This window comes from Chiloscyllium punctatum, chromosome 10 (assembly GCF_047496795.1).
Source record: "Chiloscyllium punctatum isolate Juve2018m chromosome 10, sChiPun1.3, whole genome shotgun sequence".
In the NCBI taxonomy this organism is placed as follows: domain Eukaryota; kingdom Metazoa; phylum Chordata; class Chondrichthyes; order Orectolobiformes; family Hemiscylliidae; genus Chiloscyllium; species Chiloscyllium punctatum.
Genome location: NC_092748.1, coordinates 118,214,365 through 118,237,821, shown reverse-complemented (window position 1 = coordinate 118,237,821; position 23,457 = coordinate 118,214,365). Strand labels below are relative to the sequence as shown.

The 23,457-nt window shown below is 45.9% G+C and overlaps 1 protein-coding gene across 1 annotated transcript; it reads right to left on the bottom strand.

The window, feature by feature from the left end:
- Nucleotides 1–18,889: 18,889 nt before the first annotated feature.
- On the bottom strand, nt 18,890–20,402 carry LOC140481813 (G-protein coupled bile acid receptor 1-like). Its single transcript, XM_072578338.1, has one exon. It carries the CDS (start codon nt 20,031–20,033, stop codon nt 19,077–19,079), a length of 957 nt encoding a protein of 318 aa, XP_072434439.1. The 5' UTR covers nt 20,034–20,402; the 3' UTR covers nt 18,890–19,076.
- Between the last annotated feature and the right edge of the window lie 3,055 nt (nt 20,403–23,457).

Genomic DNA, 23,457 nt, shown 5'->3' with positions numbered 1-23,457 from the left:
GCAGAAGTTATACACTTAATAGTAAGGTCCAATGGAGTGTTGCCAAACAAAGAGCCCTTGGGGTACAGGTTCATTGTTGCTTGAAAGTGGAGTCACAGGTAGACAGGATAGCAAAGAAGGTGTTTGATATGCTTGCCTTTCTTGGTCAGTGCATTAAGTATAGTAGTTGGGAGGTCATGTTGCAGTTGTACAGAACATTGGTGAAATCACATTTGGAATACTGCGTTTGTTGCTGGTCTCCCTGCTGTAGGAAAGGTAAGAACAAAGAACAAAAAACTCTACACCATGGGAACAGGCCTTTCAGCCCTCTAAGCCTGTGCCGATCCAGATCCTCTATCTAATCCTGTCACCTTTTTTCTAAGGGTCTGTATCCCTCTGCTCCCTGCCCATTCATGTATCTGTCTTGATACTTCTTAAATGATGCTATCGTGTCACGTCTACCACGCAATGTGTTCCAGGCACCCACCACCCTCTGCATGAAGAACTTTCCACACATATCTCCCTTAAACTTCTCCCCCTTCACGTTGAACTCATGACCCCTAGTAATTGAGTTACCCACTCTCGGAAAACGTTTCCTGTTTTCCACCCTGTCTATGCCTTTCATGAGTTTGTAGGCCTCAACCAGGGCCCCCCTCAACCTCTGTCTTTCTAATGAAAATAATCCTAATCTACTCAACCTCTCTTCATAGCTAGTGCCCTCCATACCAGGAAACATCCTGGTGAGCCTCTTCTGCACCTTCTCCAAAGCATCTACATCCTTTTGGAAATGTGGTGACTAGAACTGTACACAGTATTCCAAATGTGGCCAAACCAAAGTCTTATACAACCGTAACATGACCTGCCAGCTCTTGTACTCAGTACCCCGTCTGCTGAAGGCAAGCATGCCGTATACCTTCTTGAACACTCTACTGACCTGTGTTGCCATCTTCAGGAAACAATGGACTTGAACACCCAGATTTTAGAATTAGAATCCCTTACAGTGTGGAAACAGGCCCTTTGGCTGAACATGTCTACACTGACCATTCAAAGAGTAATCCACTCACACCCATTCCCCTCCCCGATATTTACCCCTGACTTACACATCTAACTTACACATCCCTGAACACTATGGACAATTTAGCATAGCCAATTCACCTAACCTGTACATCTTTGGACTGTGGGAGGAAACCAGAACACCCAGAGGAAACCCACACAGAAATAGGGAGAATGTGCAAATTCCACACAGACAGTTGCCCAAGGGTGAAATCGAACCCGGGAACCTGATATCTCTCTGTACATCAATTTTTCCCAGGAATTTTCATTTACTGTATAGTTCGCTCTTGAATTGCATCTTCCAAAATGCATCACCTTGCATTTTTCCAGATTGAAGTCCATCTGCCATTTCTCTGCCCAACTCTCCAGTCTATCTATATTCTGCTGTATTCTCTGACAGTCCCCTTCACTATCTGCTACTCCACTGATCTTAGTATTGTCTGCAAATTGCTAATCAGACAATCTATACTTTCCTCCACATCATTTATGTATATCACAAACAACAGTGGTCCCAGCACAGATCCCTGTGGGACACCACTGGTCACAGTTCTCCATTTTGAGAAGTTCCCTTCCACTACTACTCTCTGTTTCCTGTTGCCCAGCCAGTTCTCTATCCATCTAGCTAGTACACCCAGGACCCCATGCGACTTCACCTTCTTCATTAGCCTACCATGGGGAACCTTATCAAATGCCTTACTGAAGTCCATGTATATGACATCTACATCCCTTCCCTCATCAATCAACTTGTCACTGCTTCAAAGATTTCTATTGGTTTGTAAGACATGACATTCTCTGAACAAAACCATGCTGCCTATTACTAATAAGCCAATTTTCTTCCAAATGGGTATATATCCTATCCCTTTGTATCTTCTCCAGCAGTAACTGAGCTGCAGTTACTGTCTCCTATCTTCTTTTCCACCTATTCACTCCACCCTCTCCTCCTTGACCTATCACCTTCATCTCCTCCCCCACTCACCCATTGTACTCTATGCTACTCTTTCCCCACCCCCACCCTCCTCTAGCTTATCTCTCCATGCTTCAGGCTCACTGCCTTTATTCCTGATGAAGGGCTTTTGCCCGAAACGTTGATTTCGCTGCTCGTTGGATGCTGCCTGAACTGCTGTGCTCTTCCAGCACCACTAATCCAGTATAGGTTCCATTTGGACCTGGGGACTTGTTGGCTTTAATGCCTTCTAGAATACACAACACTGCTTCCCTCCTTGTGCTGGCTCGAGTAATTAAAGATCGATCCCTAACCTTAACATCCATCTTGTCCCTCTCCTCAGTGAATACCGATGCAAAGTACTCGTTAAGAATCTCGCCCATTTTCTCTGACTCCACTTTCCTCCTTTGTCCTTGAGTAGACCAACCCTTTCCCTCGTTACCCTCTTGCTTCTTATATTTGAACGAAAAGCTTTGAGATTTTCCTTTACCCTTTTTGCTAAATATATCTCATGACTCCTTTTGGCCCTCTTAATGCCTCATTTCAGATTGGTCCTACATTCCTGATATTCTTTGAAAGCTTTGTCTGTCTTCAATCACCTAGACCTTATGTACGCATCCTTTTTCCTCTTAGCTAGTCTCACAATTTCACCTGTCATCCATGGTTCCCTAATCTGGCCATTTCTATCCCTCATTTTCACAGGAACATATCTCTCCTGAACTCTCATCAACCTCTCTTTAAAAGCCTCCTACATATCGAATGTGGATTTGCTTTCAAAGAGCTGCTCCTAATCTACATTCCTCAGCTCCTGCCGAATTTTGCTATAGTTGGCCTTCCCCCAGTTTAGCACTCTTCCTTTAGGACCTCTCTTGTCTTTGTCCACGAGTATTCTAAAACTTGTGAGCACCAAAGTAATCCCCAACTGAAACATCAACCACCTGGCCAGGCTCATTCCCCAACACCACAGTAGCGGCATGGTGGCTCAGTGGTTAGCACTGCTGCCTCACAGCACCAGGGCCCCAGGTTCGATTCCAGCTACGGGTGTGGAGTTTGCACATTCTCCCTGTGTCTGCGTGGGTTTCCTCCGGGTGCTCCGGTTTCCTCCCACAGTCCGAAAAGATGTGCAGGCCAGGTGAATTGGCCATGCTAAATTGCCCATGGTGTTAGGGGCATTAGTCAGAGGGAAATGCATCTGGGTGGGTTACTCTTCGGAGGGTCGGTGTGGACTGATTGGCCCGAAGGGCCTGTTTGCACACTGTAGGGAATCTAATCTTAAAAAAAACCAGGCCCAGTATGGCCCCTTCCTGAGTTGATTATTTCCATACTGCTCTAGAAAACCCTCCTGGATGCTCCTTACAAATTCTGCTCCATCCAGACCTCCCACACTAAGTGAATCCCAGTCAATGTTGGAAAAATTAAAATCTCCCATCACCACCACCCTGTCGCTCCTACATCTTTCCATAATCTGTTTCCATATTTGTACATCTATCTCAAGCTTCTGTTGGGAGGCCTGTAGTACAGCCCCAACATTGTTACTGCATCCTTCCTATTTCTGAGCTCTGCCTATATTGCCTCACTGCTCAAGTCCTCTATAGTGCCCTCCTTCAGCACAGCTGTGATATCCTCTCTGACCAGTAATGCAACTCCTCCACCCCTTTTACCTCCCTCTCTCTCCCGCCTGAAACATCGATATCCTGGGATATTTAGTTGGTAAAAACAATGACTGCAGATGCTGGAAACCAGATTCTGGATTAGTGGTGCTGGAAGAGCACAGCAGTTCAGGCAGCATCCAACGAGCAGCGAAATCAACGTTTCGGCCAAAAGCCCTTCATCAGGAATAAAGGCAGAGAGCCTGAAGCGTGGAGAGATAAGCTACAGGAGGGTGGGGGTGGGGAGAAAATAGCATAGAGTACAATGGGTGAGTGGGAGAGGGGATGAAGGTGATAGGTCAAGGAGGAGAGGGTGGAGTGGATAGGTGGAAAAGGAGATAGGCAGGTAGGACAAGTCCGGACAAGTCATGGGGACAGTTACTGAGCTGGAAGTTTAGAACTAGGGTGAGGTGGGGAAGGGGAAATGAGGAAACTGTTGAAGTCCACATTGATGCCCTGGGGTTGAAGTGTTCCGAGGCGGAAAATGAGGCGTTCTTCCTCCAGGCGTCTAGTGGTGAGGGAGCGGCGGTGAAGGAGGCCCAGGATCTCCATGTCCTCGGCAGAGTGGGAGGGGGAGTTGAAATGTTGGGCCACGGGGCGGTGTGGTTGATTGGTGCAGGCGTCCTGGAGATGTTCCCTAAAGCGCTCTGCTAGGAGGTGTCCAGTCTCCCCAATGTAGAGGAGACCGCATCGGGAGCAACGGATACAATGATATTAGTGGATGTGCAAGTAAAACTTTGATGGATGTGGAAGGGTCCTTTAGGGCCTTGGATAGAGGTGAGGGAGGAGGTGTGGGCGCAGGTTTTACAGTTCCTGCGGTGGCAGGGGAAAGTGCCAGGATTGGAGGGTGGGTTGTAGGGGGGGCGTGGACCTGACCAGGTAGTCGCAGAGGGAACGGTCTTTGTGGAAGGCGGAAAGGGATGGGGAGGGAAATATATCCCTGGTGGTGGGGTCTGTTTGGAGGTGGCGGAAATGTCGGCAGGTGAATTGGTTTATGCGAATGTTGGTAGGGTGGAAGGTGAGCACCAGGGGCATTCTGTCCTTGTTACAGTTGGAGGGGTGGGGTCTGAGGGCAGAGGTGCGGGATGTAGACGAGATGCGTTGGAGGGCATCTTTAACCACGTGGGAAGAGAAATTGCGGTCTCTAAAGAAGGAGGCCATCTGGTGTGTTCTGTAGTGGAACTGGTCCTCCTGGGAGCAGATCCAGCGGAGGCGGAAGAATTGGGAATACAGGATGGCATTTTTGCAGGAGGTAGGGTGGGAAGAGGTGTAATCCAGGTAGCTGTGGAAGTCGGTGGGTGGGATATTTAGTTGTCAATCATACCCTTCCCTCAGTCAAGTCTCAGTAACAGGAATACTCCCACCTGGGTTGTTGTGAAACTTGAAAGGGTTCAAAAAAGATTTACAAGGATGCTGCCAGGGTTGGAGGATTTGAGCTACAGGGAGAGGCTGAATAGGCTGAGGCTGTTTTCCTTGGAGCATAGGTGGCTGAGGGGTGACTTTACTGATGTTTATAAAACCGTGACGGGTGTGGATAAGTAAATAGACAAGGTGTTTTGCCCAGACTATGGGAGTCCAAAACTAAAAGCCATAGATTTAAGGTGTGAGGTAAAGGGTTTAAAAGGGACATGAGGGACAACTTTTTCACACAGGGGGTGATGCGTGTATGGAATGACCTGCCAGAGGAAGTGGTGGAGGCTGGTACAATTACAGCATTTAAAAAGCAACTGGATGGGTATATGAATAGGAAGGGTTTAGGCGGACGTGGGCCAAATGCTGGCAAATGGAACAAGAGTAATTTAGGATATCTGGTTGGCATGGAGGAGTTGAACCAAAGGGTCTGTTTCCGTGCTCTACATCTCTATGACTATATGATTCTAACTGAAGCTCAGATTAGAACTTAGAACAGTACAGCACAGTACAGGCCCTTCAACCCTCGATATTGTCCCAACCTTTTATTCTACTCTAAAATCAAACTAACCTATATACCATTCACTGTACTATCTTCCAAGTGACTATCCAAGCATCGCTTCAATGTCCCTAATGTCTCTGACTCTACTACTACCCACTGGCTAAAACAGCTGTGTTGAGGGAGGGGAATATGGAGGACTCGAACAGTGAGGCAATATGGGCAGAGCTCAGAAATAGGAAGGGTGCAATAACAATGTTGGGGCTGTACTACTACATTCCACACACCCACCACACCCACATCACACCTACCTCTGACATTTCCCCTAAATCTTCCTCCAATCACCTTAAAATTATGCCCCCTCATCATAGCCATTTCCACTATGGGAAAGTCTCTGGCTCTCCACTCTATCTATGCCTCTGTCTTGTACACCTCTATCAAGTCACCTCTCATCCTTCTTCGTTCCAATGAGAAAAGCCCCAGCTCCCTCAACCTTTCCTCATCAGACATGCCCTCTAATCCAGGCAGCATCCTGGTAAATCTCCTCTGCAACCTCTCTAAAGCTTCCACATCCTTCCTTTAATGAGGCGACCAGAAGTGAACACAATATTCCAAGTATGTTCTAACCAGGACTTTACAGAACTGCAGCAAAACCTTGCGGCTTTTAAACTCAATTCCTCTGCTAATGAAAGCCTTATGCCTTCTTGACAACTCTATCAACTTGGGTGATAACTTTGAGGGATCTATGAACGTGGACCCCAAGATCCTTCTGTTCCTCCACACTACCAAGAATCCTTCCTTTAACCCTGTAATCTACATTCAAGTTCAAACTCCCAAATGAATCACTTCATACCTTTCCAGGTTGAACTCCATTTGCCATTTCTCAGTCCAGCTCTGCATCCTGTCAATGTCCCATTGCAACCGACAACAGCCCTCCACACTACCCATAACTCCACTAACCTTTGCGTCATCGGCAAACTTACTAACACACTCTTCCACTTCTTCACCCAACACATTTATAAAAATCACAAAGAGCAGAGGTCTCAGAGCCTTATTTCAATCACCTTAAAATTATGCCCCTTCATATAGCCATTTCTGCCATGGGAAAAAAAAAAGTCTCTGGCTATCCACTCTATCTATGCCTCTATCTTGTACACCTCTATCAAGTCATAGAACATAGAACATCACAGCTCAGTACAGGCCCTTCGGCCCTCAATGTTGCGCCGACCTGTCATACCAATCTGAAACCCATCTAACCTACACTATTCCATGTACGTCTATATGCTTGTCCAATGACGACTTAAATGTACTTAAAGTTGGCAAATCTACTATCTTTGCAGGCAAAGCATTCCATACCCTTACTACTCTCTGAGTAAAGAAACTACCTCTGACATTTGTCCTATATCTATACCCCTCGATTTAAAGCTATACCCCCTCGTGCTTGCCGTCACCATACTTGGAAAAAGGCTCTCCCTGTCCACCCTCTCTAACCCTCTGATTATCTTATATGTCTCTATTAAGTCACTTTGGACTAGATGGCTAACCACTGTGCCATCGTACCGCCCTGTATGTGTGTGCATAGGAGTGCCTGTGTGTGTGTGTGTGTGTAGGTGTGTCTGTGTGTGTGTATAGTGCAATGGTGGTCACCTTTAGTGTGACATGAATCCAAGGTCCCGATTGCTGCCCTCCCCATGGAATTTAGCTTTCAGCCTCTGCTCGGCCACTTTTCTCTGCTGCCTGTCCCGAAGTCCATCTTGGAGGATGGTTACCCGAAGGTCCGAGGTCAAATGTCCTGGACCGCTGAAGTGTTCCCCAACTGGGAGGGAACCCTCCTGCTTGTCGATTGTTGCGAGGTGCCCATTCATCCGTTGGCATAGCCTTTGCTCGGTTTCCCCAATGTACCTTGCCTCAGGGCATCCTTGCCTACAATGTATAAGATAGACAATGTTGGCTGAGTCACCTGAGTTCATGTCCACACTCTGACACGTCTTGCAGCGTCTACCATGACAGGGTTGTATGGAGTTGTCCTGAAAGCTGCGCCGTTTGCTACGAACAATGATCTGTTTGAGGTTTGGCGGTTGTTTAAAGGCGAGCAGTGGAGGTGTGGGGAAGGTCTTAGTGAGGTGCTCATTCTCATTGATAAGGTGTTGCAGGTCGTGAAGACCATGGCATCATTTTCCGGCTCCTGGGAAGTACTGAACAACGAAGGGTACCCTGTAGGTTGCAGCACGTGTCCGTCTCCTGAGGAGGTCATTATGGTTCCTTGCTGGGACATGTCGGAACTGGCGGTCGATGAGTTGAGCATCAGACCCCGTTCTAATGAGGGCATCCCTGAGTACTTCAAGGGAAACACTGGGGAAACCGAGCAAAGGCTACGGCAACAGATGAATGGGCACCGCACAACAATCAACAGACAGGAGGGTTCCCTCCCCGTCGGGGAACACTTCAGCAGTCCAGGACATTCGACCTCAGACCTTCGGGTGACCATCCTCCAAGACGGACTTCGAAAAGTGGTCGAGCAGAGGCTGATAGCTAAGTTCCGTACCCATAGGGAGGGCCTCAACCGGGACCTTGGGTTCATGTCACACTACAGGTGACCACCATTGCACGACACACACACACACACACACACACGGGCACTCCTATGCACACACATACACATGGACACGCATATACACAGACACACACACATTTCCACCCTCACACATGCATCCTCTCACAGACTTAGACCACTCTACACACACACACATATATACACTCTCTCTCACAGACACTCCCAACTGCGCACCCCAGACACACACACACACACACCCACAGACACACACACTCCCACACACACACCCTCTCAGACGTAGACACTCTACACTCACATACACACTCATATACACACTCTCTCATACGCACAACCCTCCATCCCAGACAGACACATGCACATATATGCGTATACGGTTGTGGGGTGAATTTGTGCTTGCAGAGTTACAGTGTACTTTGCTCAAAAACTGCATGAATTCATGTGAGACTCTGTTAACTCACTTTTTAGATTAAAATCAGTCTAAACATTATGGCACAGACAGAGAACACAGGGGGCTAACACCTTCAACTTATTATCTTGCTATCACCAATTATTACAGTTAACCTGAGAATGTAACTTTTAAAAAAAAAGGTTTTGTGATTTACATCTGAAAGAAGTGAAACTATCATGGTATTCGAACATATTAAAGATTAACAAACAATCAAGATATTTTTCAATATATAACTTCAGTTACATCACACTGTAAACCTTTGCTCTAAATTCTGTGTCTTACAATTGTGTCCCCCACAACCACCTGATGAAGGAGCGTCGCTCCGAAAGCTAGTGCTTCCAATTAAACCTGTCGGACTATAACCTGGTGTTGTGTGATTTTTAACAATCTAGGTTTGTTCAATATTTCGTAGCAGTTGTGTGACACTACGATCTTGTGTTATAAATTCTGTGTCTTACAATCCTGTCCTACTAGCTACCTGATGAAGGAGCAGCGCTCTGACAGATTATACTTCCAAATAAACCTGTTGGACTATAACCCGGTGTTGCATGATTTTTTAACTTTGTATACCCCAGTCCAACACCGGCAGCTCCTCACTATCATTTACAGTGGGATTGTTAACACAATGATTATTCCAAAAAATTCAATCCAAATGGCAACATTATCTCACTTTCCTTATCTCCAATCCACCATTTTTGTTCCACTCATGCCTGTCACATGACCGGCAACACACTGGACTGAATAGAACCAGCCCTGATACAAACTCCCAGCAGCCAGTCAGTCCCACTCTCTGTCACACAGCACAAAGGCTTTTACACCAGGGCACCCAGTGGGACACCCAGAGTCAATCACTGCTCAAAACTCACCTTTTTAACAGATGTGTTCTTAAAATGGTTTCACAAGATGTGGCTGTTGCTGGATTGCCCACCCCTCGTTCCCTTGGGAAGGAACTGGCGGGGAGTCATTTTCTTGAACTATTGTAGACTTCAGGCAGGGAGAAAGTGAGGACTGCGGATACTGGAATATCAGCATCGAGAAGGTTGTGCTGGAAAAGCGCAGCAGGTCAGGCAGCATCTGAGGAGCAGGAGAGTCAATGTTGAGCAGAAGCCCTTCACACATTTGTGAGCCTATAAAGAGTACAGTAAGGGGCTGAGTACGCAGGGTATCGGTGTTGAGGATTATTGTGGAGGTGTCATCACCTATTCTTACTGATTGTGGTCTATGGGTCAGACAGTTGAGGATCCAGCTATAGAGCGGGCAGCAGAGACCTTGATCTGAGAGTTTAAGAATGAGTTTTGTAGAGAGTGCTATCTGGTTTATTGCTCACCAGTTCCCCGGTTCTGAGGAGAGGTTGAGGTAGTGGAATGTGGTGTGGTGGAAAACACAAGAGGCAGATGCTTCAGATGCAAAGGAAACTGGTTTTATTGATAACAAGCAAATTGACTAAATGTACAGCAATGAGAAAAAAATGAATATTTCAAAACCCAACTATTATAGATCAAAATCAAATGGCGAAGACTTGCCTGACAGTTAACTTGAATCCCAGTCAATCCTTACAGCCCAGACATGATACCACATGTTTAAAATCACCAGTCAGTAATTGCTAACTAATGGGTGGCAGAGAAAAGGGAGAGGGAAGAAAATGAAACTGACTAATCCCAGAGTTCTACCCTGCTTCCCTTCCCTGGGGATGCCCTGCACTGTCAGCCCCAAAGTCCACTTCCCCTTATCCTAACTAATCAAGCTGAGAGAGGGGGTGTCAATGACCCCTGGAGTAGAATGCAGCCATAATGCTCTCGTCCATAGCCACCTGCTGTAGTTGGGCTCTGCTGCGGACAGCGAATGCTGATCTTTCCTATCGTCCTGGATGGTGGTGGATGTTGCTGCTGCTCCAGTCGGCATCATCTTTCTCTCTTTCACTGTTTTTGAGATCAGGGATCCCCCGGTTATAACCAACTGCAGGCACCTTCTCTCCCACCACATTTGGTTTCGATCACTGAGCGACAGTTCATCCTCTCGGGGCTGAATAGGCCTCCTGATTACTGGATGGGGTGTAAATGGTTTCTCGATGGTTGGGAATGTCCAGTATTTCCCTTGATTGGGTGCTCGTTAAAAGTTTGACTTGTAGCGTGAATGGTCTTACAGGACAAAGTGAGGACTGCACATGCTGGAGATCAGAGTCAAAAAGTGTGGTGCTGGAAAAAGCACAGCAGGTCAGGCAGCATCCGAGGAGCAGGAGAATCGGATGTTTCGAACATAAGCCCTTCATCAGGAATTCCACACTTTGACGCTGAATGCTCTTACAACCAAAGGTGAAACAGGTTTACATGTAGCACAATGGGGTGGAATGTGCAGTATTTCTGTGCCCGAGCACTGATTGCAAGTTGAATAGCGCTGTACCTCTGTAGACTCCAAAAGGTTAAAAGTTGTTTTGCTCTGCAGTCTGGGTTGGTTACACTCGAAACGTTACTTCTGCACCTCCTGATGCTGCCTGCTTGCTGTGTTCTCCCAGCCTCCTGCTTGTCTACCTTTCATTGTTTTAAGCTGGGGCGTGAATGGGGATCTCCCTTTAGCTTTGCAAGCTAATCCCTGTTCCAGACAGCTGTCCTTCGGCTTGCATATCTCATAGTCTAACCCAACAGTCTGTCCCATACAAAATGCTGGTACGGCCACACTTGGAATATTGTGTACAGTTCTTGTAGCCCCATTACAGGAAGGATGTGGAAGCATTGGAAAAGGTGCAGAGGAGATTTACCAGGATGTTGCCTGGTCTGGAGGGAAGCTCTTATGAGGAAAGGTTGAGAGACTTAGGTCTGTTCTCATTGGAAAGAAGAAGGCTAAGAGGGGATTTGATAGAGACATACAAGATGATCAGAGGATTAGATAGGGTAGACAGTGAAAGACTTTTTCCTAGGATGATGACGTCAGCTTGTACGAGAGGCCATAATTACAAATTGAGGGGTGATAGATTTAAGAGAAATGTCAGAGGCAGGTTCTTTACTCAGAGAGTGGTAAGGGCGTGGAATGCCCTACCTGCTTTATTCCTGATGAAGGGCTTTTGCCCGAAACGTCGATTTCGCTGCTCATTGGATGCTGCCTGAACTGCTGTGCTCTTCCAGCACCACTAATCCGGTATTTGGTTTTCAGCATCTGCAGTCATTGTTTTTAACCTGCTAATGTAGTCAACTCAGCCACATTAGGGAGATTTAAACAATCCTTGGATAAGCATATGGATGATTTTGGGATAGTGTTAAGGGGATGAGATGAGAATAGTTCACAGGTTGGCGCAACATCGAGGACTGAAGGGCCTGTTCTGTGCTGTATTGCTCTATGTTCCAACCAGTCTTCCCACATTCAGGTGAGGTCCATAGCTTCTGGAGTCCAAAAGGTTCAACGAATTTTAGTCCAATGCACTTTCTATAAACTTCTCCAAAGTTCAGAGGGTTTTAATACAGGCATGTCCACAAGCTGATGGGGCGTTTTGTCCAACCTTACAACTTGTTTGGAATTATGGTGTTGTAAACAGAGCTGTAGTCAATAAGTAGCAGCCTGACGTAGGTATCTCATTATGCAGATGCTCCAGGGATGAGAGTAGGGCCAGGGAAATGGCACCTGCCATGAAGCTGTTGCGCCAGTAGGTAATTTGCAAAGGATCAAGGCAATCTGCGAGGCTGGAGTTGATGTGAGTCAAAATGTGTGGTGCTGGAAAAGCACTGCCAGTCAGGCAGCATCCAAGGAGCAGGAGAGTTGACATTTTGAGCATAAGCCCTTCATCAGGAATGAAGTTGATGTGAGCACTTCATAATAGAGGTCAGTGCCACCAGGAAGTAGTCATTGAGGCACACCGCACCGGGATGATGGTGATCGTCCTGAAGCAGGTAGGGACTGCAGAGTGTAATGAGGAAAGGTTAAAGATGTCTGCAAATATCCTGCCAACTGGTCCACACAGGATCTGAGTGCATGCCCAGGGTCTCTGGGCTGGTCGCTTTCTGCGGGTTCACACTCAAGGCCAATCTAAAGTCTACAGTGGTGACCATGAGTACAGGTGCATCCAAGGCAGGAGTAGTAGTAACATCATTTCCCTGACCTTCTGTCCAAAGCAAGTGTGGAATTCATTGAGCTCATTGGGTAATGATGTACTGTTGCCTGCGATCCTGATCAACTTCACTTTGTAGCCCTTGCCAGAAACGCTGGGTGTCCGTGTGGTTGGTCTGGGTCTCCAGCTTAGTGCGATATTGCTTGCTGGTGTCTCCAATGGCCTTATAAAGGCCGTTCCTGGATTTCTTACGCAGGTCAGGAATTACGTACATTTTTAATAGTAGTTATTGTAACTTTAGGCTCTCTTTGGTCTCTGTATTAGGAATAATGGCTTTTCCATGTATCTGAAGTTAATAATTAACAAGCCAACTAACTGGCATGAAATTTCTTTTAACAAGCAATTTTCATGCGAAATCACCTTTGACATGGAGCTTAAGTGTGATGCAACATGGTCAAACGCTTCTTTTCCTGAGACATTGCAATGAGTTGGCAGCAAGAGATTAGGAATGCAAAGGACCTTTCATCGTTTGACGTCTGGTGAATCCACTGCGCTGCCTGACTCATTGTTAGTTTGGTGTTTCTTGCTTCGATCACTCTTGTTAATTCACTACATGAGGTTTACATTTACAAAGTTCACCCACAACGAACTTCTGAAGCCTCCAGCAGCTGTGCTTTGATACAGGATCTGAAACCTCCAGGCTCACAATCAATAAGTAGTTTAGGAAATGCACTCACAGCCGAATGCCCAATTCTTCAGAACAGGAACTAAATTTTTACAGGGCTGCACCCATCTAGTTCAAGTCAAATAAAAAATCTTTTAAATAACTATACTCTAGAGAAATGAACAAATAAAATATACATTTGAATTTCAGGTTGAACTAGAAATTGAAAGACACAGGAATGTATGAATTAGGAGCAGCAGTTCAATAAGATTGTGGCTGATCTGATTATTCCATATTTCCATCGACTCTGATAGGCTTTCACCTCCTCGATTAACATGAATCCATCCAACTCTGTCTTTAAAATACTCAAAGGCTCTGTTTTCATTCCATTTCGGGGGGGAAGAGTTCCACAGACTTATCACTTTCTGAAAGAAGGAATATTCTCATCTGTTTTAAGTGGGTGACCCCTGATTATGAAACAATGAGCTTTCATCCCAGATTCTCCCAGAAGGGAAACATCTTCTCCACTCTTTAAAACAAAAAGGTCAAGCTCAGCACCACCCCCCCTCCCCAAAACTCCACCACCACCCTCCCACACAACACTCTCCATCCTGGGATGAGGACAGCACCAGATTAAGCCCAGAGCAAAGCTCACTCTACCCTTTTCATAAGCCCATTCCTGCTGAAGAGTTTATGCCCGAAACTTCTATTCTCCTGCTCCTCGGATAGTGCCTGACCTGCTGTTCTTTTCCAGCAATACACTCGCAACTCTACCCTTTTCAAACAGAGTTAGAAATCTCAACACTAGGTAATAGTCCAACAGGTATAAGATCATAAGACACACAATTTATAGCAAAAGTTTACAGTGTGATGTAACTGAAATTATATATTGAAAAAGATCAAGATTGTTTGTTAAGTCTTTCATCTTTGAGAATGACCATGTTGGTTTCAGTTCTTTCATGTGTAAATCACAAAACTTTCTTAAAGTTATATTCTTAAGGGAACTTTAACAATAGGTGCCATGTTGGCCCAGATAACGTATTGAAGGTGTGAGCTGCCCTGTGTGAGGCTGCCTGTGCCCCAGTGTTCAGACTGATTGTAATCTTAAAAAAAAAAGAGATTTACAGAATCTTACACAGATTCATGCAGTTTTTGAGCAAAATAAAATGTAATTCTGCAAGTACAAATTCACCCCACCAACTTGTGTGCCTGTGTATGTGCGCACATGCAGTGGGAGGGGTATGAGTGTCTGTGAGAGAGCGTATGTGTATGTGTATGAGAATGAGTGTGAGTGTAAAGTCCGACAAACTCATACACTCATGCAGATCCTCTCTCATACACAAGCTGTCTCTCATATGTTCACACATACACTCCCACATACGCAGCCTCTCACAGGCTTATACCCCTTTACACTCTCACATATACACACACCGTCTCACAGACACTCATACTGCTCCCTGCCTCCCGGCGCTCCCCCGCCACCCCCCCCCCCCCCCACCCCCCCCCCCCCCCCCCCCACCCCCACCCCTCCCACCCCCCTCGCGCTCTGAAAGCTAGTGCTTCCAAATAAAGCTGTTGGACTATAACCTAGTGTTGTGTGATTTTTAACTTTGTCCACCCCAGTGCCTCCAAATCATGACTTTTCAAACAGAGAAGTAAGAGATTCCCCATCATCTGATCCAAAATCAAACTTCAGTGACTCTGGACAAAGAAAAGCAACAAATAAATAAAAACTGGCTTTTCTCAACTCTGCCCCCACCAACCACTGCTTGGAGTAGGGACAACAAGAAAGAATTGTTTAAGAAAGAATTGGATAGAGCTCTTAAAGATAGTTGAGTCAAGGGTTATGGAGATAAGGCTGGAACAGGATACTGATTGGGAATGATCAGCCATGATCATATTGAATGGCAGTGCAGGCTCGAAGGGCTGAACGGCCTACTCCTGCATCTATTGTCTAATGTCTAACAAGGTACTAAAATATGGAATAAATATTTTTTATAAAATAACAGCCCCCAGGGCTTTTCCAATGGGTCAAAAATTTAAACAAAGGGAAAATAAGACAGCCCTCTTCCTGGGGCACCAACCCAAAACCAAACAACTCAAAAGGCTAAATGGAAATTTATACTGCAGAAATAAAAAGATCTACTAAATCAAAATCTTATAGCTCAGGTTTGTGAAGCCCTCCAGTGCCCTGGTACCCATTGGTCACGAAAAGCCTCAGCCATACCAGAGAGCACCGCGTGCTCCCTCTCCAGAGGCACCCGCACTGACGTAACCCCGAAAGAGGGGCAGTCAGGAACAATGAGACCCTCCCTCAGCCCACTGCCTGGACCTGTTAATGGCCATTCTGGGCAGAGCCAGCAGGAGAGCCCACGTGAAGGCCCACTGACATTTCCACACCTCCCCACAGCAGGTGCCTGGAGATCAGGAACGTGGGGCTGAAGTGCAACCAAAATTTTAGCAGCAGCCCCTTCAAAAACCAAAAAGGGGCTGCAGATGAACACACTCAACATACAAGTGGGAGCATCCTCTGCACAGCCACCCTGTCAAGATCCCTCAGCATCTTCCCTGTTTTAATCAAGTCACCTCAAACTTATCTAAACCAGCCTGTCCAACACTCCCTCTAAAGCATACCACTTATTCCAGGTATTAATCTGGTGAACCTTGTCTGAACTGTCTCCAATACATTAGAAATTTATCTCTGAATTTGAAAACTATTTCATGCACCAATAGGGTATATTGTTGAAGTAGAAGGATTGACCTCAATGACATACTCACAGCTTCTGTGCGTGGTAGCCCTTGAGACAGCTACACCCAAGCACTCAGACCCAACAAAGTATGAAATGTATCAGTCAGCTTGTGCACAGTATGCAGCAATTGTGATAAAGACCAGGTTGCCTGTTGTATTGGTGATGATGGAGGAAGAAATATTGACCATGACATAGCCCAAATATCTAATAAATAGAAAAGCAAAATACTCTGGTGCTGAAATTAAAAACAGAAAATGCTGGAGTGACTCAGCAGGTTTGGCAGCATTGGTGGAGGGAGAGAGAGAGAGAGAGAGAGAGAGAGAGAAACACAGTTAACAGGCAAGCGGTGAGGATGAGTTAAAAAGTGTGGTGCTGGAAAAGCACAGCCAGTGCTTTACTCCATCCAGCATCCGATGAACAGGAGAGTTGAGGTTTTGAGCACAAGCTCTTCAAGGCATTCCTGATGAAGAGTTTATGCTCGAAACATCGATTCTCCTGCTCCTCGGACGCTGCCTGACCGGCTGTGCTTTTCCAGTGCCACACTTTTTGACTCTAATCTCCAGCATCTGCAATCCCCACTTTCTCCCAAGTGGTGAGGATGATGCAACGAGATGGCAGAGGGTTGTCGGCAGCTTAAGTGAGTGGACAAAAACTTAGCAGATGGAAGATAACGTGGGGAAATGTGAGACCATGCACTTTGATAGTAAGAATAATGGAACTGGACATTTAAATGGGGCAAGACTACAGGACAAAGAGATTTGGGAGTCTCTCTCCATGAATCACAAGAACCTTGTATCTGAGTTCAGTGGAACATGGGGAAGGCAAATGTAATGTTGTCCTTTATCTCAAAGCGGATGGAGTAAAGAAGTATACAAAGCTCCAGTCAGACCACAGCTGGAAGACTGTGAACAGCTTTAGACCCCTTACCTAAGATAGACTGGCATTAGAGGCAGTCCAGAGAAGGTTTACTCAGTTGACACCAGGCCTGGAGGGACTGCTCATGAGAAGACATTAAGTAGATTGGGTCTGTACTTATCGGAGTTTGGCAGAATGAGGGGTGGTCTTATTGAATCCTACAAGATTTTTAAGAGACAAGACAGACTAGATGCAGAGAGGCTGTTTCCCCGTGTGGGAGAGTCTAGGACCAGACGGCAGCATCTCAGAGTAAAGGGTCACCCATTTGAGACAGAGATAAGGAGGAATTTCTTCTCTCAGAGGGGGGTGAATCTGTGGAATCCTTTCCCACATAGGGCTGTCGAGGCTGGGTCATTCAGGATACCCAAGGCTGAGAGAGACGGATGTTTAACTAAGAAGAAAATGGAGGGTTAGGGGCAAAGGCAGGAAAGTGGAGTTGAGGATTACCAGGATCATGACCAGATGGGCCAATGGGCCGAGAAGTGGCAGATGGAGTTTAATTCAGATAATTGCGAGGTACTGTTTTTTGGGAAAGCAAATCTTAGCAGGACTTATACACTTAATGGTAAGGTCCTAGGGAGTGTTGCTGAACAAAGAGACCTTGGAGTGCAGGTTCATAGCTCCTTGAAAGTGGAGTCACAGGTAGATAGGATAGTGAAGAAGGCGTTTGGTATGCTTTCCTTTATTGGACAGAGTATTGAGTACAGGAGTTGGGAGGTCATGTTGCGGCTGTACAGGACATTGCTTAGGCCACTGTTGGAATATTGTGTGCAATTCTGGTCTCCTTCCTATCGGAAAGATGTTGTGAAACTTGAAAGGGTTCAGAAAAGATTTACAAGGATGTTGCCAGGGTTGGAGGATTTGAGCTATGGGGAGAGGCTGAACAGGCTGGGGTTGTTTTCCCTGGAGCGCCGGAGGCTGAGGGGTGACCTTATAGAGGTTTACAAAATTATGAGGAGCATGGATAGGATAATTAGACAAAGTCTTTTCCCTGGGGTGAGGGAGTCCAGAACTAGAGGGCATAGGTTTAGGTTGAGAGGGGAGAGATATAAAAAGGACGTAGGGGCAAACTTTTCACGCAGAAGGTGGAACGTGTTTGGAATGAGCTGCCAGAAGAAGTGGTGGAGGCTGGTACAATTGCAACATTTAAAAGGCACTTGGATGGGTATATGAATAGGAAGGGTTTGGAGGGATTTGGGCCAGGTGCTGGCAGGTGGGATTAGATTGGGTTGGGATATCTGGTCAGCATGGAAGGGTTGGACTGAAAGGCCTGTTTCCATGCTGTACATCTCCATGACTCTATGATCAACTGTGATCTCAATGAATGGTGGTGTAGACTCGATAGACTGAATGGACTACTTCTGCTCCAACATCTCATGGTCTTAATATCTCATGTTAATGACCTTTTATCTAATGCTCTAATTAAGTGAGGGAGGAAGGATTTAAAAAAGGACCAGAGGGGCAACGTTTTCATGCAGAGGGTGGTGCGTCATACATATGGAACGAGCTGTCATACAGAGGAAGTGGTGGAGGCTGGTACAATTACAACATTTAAACGGCATCTGGATGGGTATATGAATAGGAAAATTTAAAGGGATATGGGCCAAATGCTGGCAAATGGGACAAGATTGAATTAGGATATCCGGTCAGCATGGACGAGTTGGACTGAAGGGTCTATTTCGGTGCTGTACATCTCTACACTGACCCTCCGAAAAGCAACCCACCCAGACCCATTCCCCTACATTTACCCCTTCACCTAACACTACGGGCAATTTAGCATGGCCAATTCACCTAACCTGCACATTTTTGATTGTGGGAGGAAACCGGAGCACCTGGAGGAAACCCACGCAGACACGGGGAGAATGTGCAAACTCCACACAGAGAGTCACCTGAGGCAGGAATTGCACCCAGGTCTCTGTCGCTGCGAGGCAGCAGTGCTAACCACTGTGCCACCGTGCTGCCCCATTTATATCTGAGAAGGCAGCCTCAGGTTTCCAGCCTGCTCTGAAAGAGGGTATCCCTGACAGTGCAACACTCCTTCACAGTGGATTTGTGCTGAGGATTCTGCATTGCAGGCGTAAGCCCACAACCTTCTGGGTTGGAGCTAAAAGTGAATACCTCAATGCCTCGGAAATAAATAGCAGATAACGAAGATTCAGTTGACACTAGCGTCATTGCCGCACATTTGGCAAACTCTTCTGAAAACGTTTCGCCACAGTTTGAAGTATTCCTTGTTGTTGAAGACTAGGATGAAGGGGACAAAAGCAGCACTGCTGGTTCCTAAACAGGACAGGATGATGCGCGTCCTCGAACCACTGTTTTTCACAAAGAACGAGACGTGGATAAAAACAATGTAAGGGACCCAGCAAACCAGGAAGGTTATAAACAGCATCACGACGCACTTGGTGTATTTAAAGTCTAGTTGTTTCTCAAGAGAAGCTGAATCACTGTGGACTGCTCGATGCATCTTCTTAATTGCTTTCATTTGTTTTCGTGCCACGTGGAGGACTTGGCTCGTCATTGCTGTAATGGCTAAGATGGATGGGATAAGCAGGCCGTACATCTCCAGGTAGATGTAAGCGGGGAGGAAAATCCATTTGAAATAGCAATGCGGGGCACCAGGGTTCCAGTTGTTCCAGCCAAACAGGGGCAACGAGGCAAACAGCAAGGGCAGGAGCCAGGCAGTGAATATGACTATGGGGACATACTTGTGAATCCAGGAAACTGCATACTGGAAAGGAGAGATTATGCAGATGTACCTGTCATAGTGAACCACCAGCAGGTTGGAGAGGAAGGCGAGGAAGATGAAGTTTGGGAAGAGATGGAAGAAGAAGCAGATCTGGAAGGCAAACTCACTCTTGAAGTTCATCATGGGGATGGAAGGCAGGATGATGCCAGTGGCTAGGCCAGCCAGCAGCAAGCTCAGGAAGTAGTAGTTAGTGGGGTTGTGAAGGCTCTGGTTGCCGATGATCCCCACCATGATGACCAGGTTTCCTACGATGATGATGCTGGAGAGAGGAGCCGCGATCAAGGTGATCAGGGCCATTTGGGAAGCAAGGCATGTGTCTGGATTTGAGATGTTGAAGCATTCTTCATCCAAGCTGTCATTCATATCACACACCCTGGGCTCTACCTTCAGGTGCAGAGAAATCCCATCAAATCCCAAGACTAGTTTGAGAGCAATTCAAATTTCAGAGGCTGACACACCGGAGAGTTATCAAGAGGACATTGAGTGGGATTAACTTCTTTGAAGAACAGGTCTGAGCCCACTCACCATCTATCCTCCAAGAGACTTGTTCCTATGAGTTTCCCCTTCCAATGGCAGGGTAACTGGTTAAAAGCTGCGATCCACCAGAGGTCACTTTCTGCACTGGGTTGAGATTGAAGGCAGTCCTGATCCTTGTTTGCTGTAAAGTGGAGAGGAAACTTCGAGTTAAATCATTCCAATAGATCTAATGGAACATTTGATCCTGGTTTAATTGCCTGAGTTTCTCTGGATAAAATGTCCTTTCCTGTCCAAAGGGTTTTGTCTTATGGAGACAGTGTTCGTATTTCCTGAAGCTCTCCAGGGTGTTACAACTAAATGTATCAGTCTTCCATGGAACAGGAACAGATTGCAGTTTCAGTCACAGTTTAAGTTCATGATTAAAACCTGCGACACTCTCACAACTGAACAAGCTCAATGCTGAGTATCAGTGGTTGCTTAAAATAGCCCGAAATGTTCTCTTACGTATATGTGACTTTATCAAATGTTGAACTGTCAGCTTCTGATGGAGAACTAATCGATTCACCACCCAATCACTATGCCTTAAAGTCCCTCTGCCCTTCTCCTCTCTTCTACAGTCTCCGCCTCCTATCATCCAATCCCTCCCACCCCCATACCCCAACCCCACATCATCATTGACTTCTGGCCTCTTTATCCGTGCGCACGCAGGCATTTCAACAAGACTTAGGGTTACTCAGGATCATTCATTCGTATGAAATGCTGCATGCCAAATATCCTGACTGCCCTTTCAGCATACATAAATTATTCCAAATATAAACTACCATATAAAAAATTCCAATTATTCCCATGATTTATATTCACGAGGTTCTAGGTCACAATTTTAAAGATCAACAATATGTACATCATGAAACATACATCCCTGAGCTCCTCAGTTAGATTCCAACCTGTAACTCATTCCCAGGTACCCGTTGGTTTATATATAAACCACCCGGAACCCCTCAATTAGATTCCATCTGTAACTCAATCCCAGATGTCTGTTATTCTATATACAAACCACCCTGAACCCTTCGATTAGATTCCAGTATTTAACTCATTCTCGGGAATCTGTTATTGTACACACCACCTCAAAGCCACTTGATTAGATTCCAGTCTGTAACTGACTGCGGATATCTGTTATTCTATATAAAATGCACCTAGAGCCACTGTCGTACTGAAAGAGTGTAACAGATTAGTGCAGAGTTGAGGACATCCAGCCTCATCAAACAGCACCCCTTCATTACCCTGCGACAGAGGGATAACTGCTAATGGGTAATGTCCTCAGGGTAAACTGATAGATTCTTGATGAGCTCAACACACCTCCTTTGGGCCTGATGTAACTCCAGCCACAAGACGATATTTATCCCCCCATCCACTCCGAATGATGTAGACTGTAAGTGATTCACATTCACATTTGGAACTACTCGGGTACAGATTAATTCACATCCAGAATTATTCAAACTTGAATCAGAATTGACTCAGTTTCCCATTCAGAATGACCTCACCCTGTTGTTGACATTTTCCATCACTTTCATTGCAATAATTGAGAGGATGTTGACAGGGTGCCAATTGGCTGGGTCAGATTCATCGTTCAGTCTCTAAGCAATGGGTCGCGTTTCGACGTGGTCACCTGAAGGATATTCAGCAGGAGTGAGCCCACAGTCAGCAGGAACAAAAACAGTTAAACCAATGAGCTTCCTGAAGTCAACAAAGTTATAAATCACACAAAACCAGGTTATAGTCCACTCCTTCATCACTCATCCACTCCTGCCACAACTGCTTGATGAAGGAGCAGCGCTCTGAAAGCTAGTGCTTCCAATTAAACCTCTTGGACTATAACCTGGTGTTGTGTGATTTGTAACTTTGTACATCCCAGTCCAACACCAGCATCTCCAAATCATGAAGTCAACAATTTTTCCTAATATGGAATATCTCCGTGTCAGCAGGTAGACCATCAACAGGACAAATAGCAGAGAGTAGAAACTTTAGTAAAGTTGCACGCTCGTATTTAATGTCCAACTAACTACTCATCAACTATTGTACTCAGAGGAGAACCAAGCAAATCAGATACTAAAGGAACAAAATGCAAGACTTTAGTAGATCAAACATTAGTGGTTATTTTAGTCTGCGGAAGTGGATTGTCAGATATTTCTCAATGATCAGAAAGTTAACCCTTTAGATTCTGAAATATCTGATTTGCCAAATTAATTTGTAAAAAAAAACACAATTGCTCACACTGAGTATTCAGGTCAGAAATGCACTATCGAGAATGACACAGACAAGTTCAATTAAGGCATTCAAGAGAGCACAGGATGATTATTTGAATGTAGGAAAGGCAAGAAAACAGCACTAAGACCATTCAGAGAGTCAGTGTGGACACGATTGACCAAAAGGCTGCCTCTTGAATTCATGTCCCCAGGCCATTTGCCCGAGGCCTCTGATTACTAGTCCGATGATATTATTAAGATCTCACTATGTCAGAACAAGTAATAGGGCAGACAGGACAGAAAGGGTCAGGAATCTAACTTCAGGCACAGAAGGTAAGGGGACCACTATGGGAAGGGAGGGGCAGTTGACACAGGGCTGAGGGCGTTGCACTAAAAATGCACGCAACATCCGAAACAGGGTAAATGAGCTTGAAGCACTGATTGAAATTGGCAGGTACAATGTTGAGGGTATTGCAGAGACATGGCTGCACTGGGATCAGGACTAGGAACTAAATATCCAAAGATCCTATCAAAAAGGACAGGCAGATGAAGCAAGGTTGTCTTGTTAGCAAGGAATGAAATTAAATCAATAGCAAGAAAGATGTAGTGAAAATAGAAAGGGTTCAGAAAGGATTTACAAGGATGTTGCCATGGTTAGAGGGTTTGAGCTACAGGGAGAGGCTGAGCAGACGGGGACTGTTTTCTCTGGAGCGTCGGAGGCTGAGGGGTGACCTTACAGAGGTTTATAAAATCATGAGGGGCATGGATAGGGTAAATAGACAAGGTTTATTTTCCTGGGGTGGAGGAGTCCAGAACTAGAGGGCATAGGTTTAAGATGAGCAGGGAAAGATTGAAAAGGGACCTAAGGGCAACTTTCACACAGAGAGTGGTGGGTGTATGGAATGAGCTGCTCGAGGAAGTGGTGGAGGCAGCCCAGGACTTGCATGTCCTAGGGGATGTGGGATGCAGAGTTGAAGTGGTCGGCCACAGGGCAGTGGGGTTGTTTGCTGCGTGTGTCCCAGAGATGTTCTCTGAAACATTCCACAAGTTGGCATCCTGTCTCCCCA

Excerpts from the sequence above, each read along its gene's own strand:
- LOC140481813 (XM_072578338.1), bottom strand. The coding sequence starts at position 20,033 with ATGAATGACAGCTTGGATGAAGAATGCTTCAACATCTCAAATCCAGAC.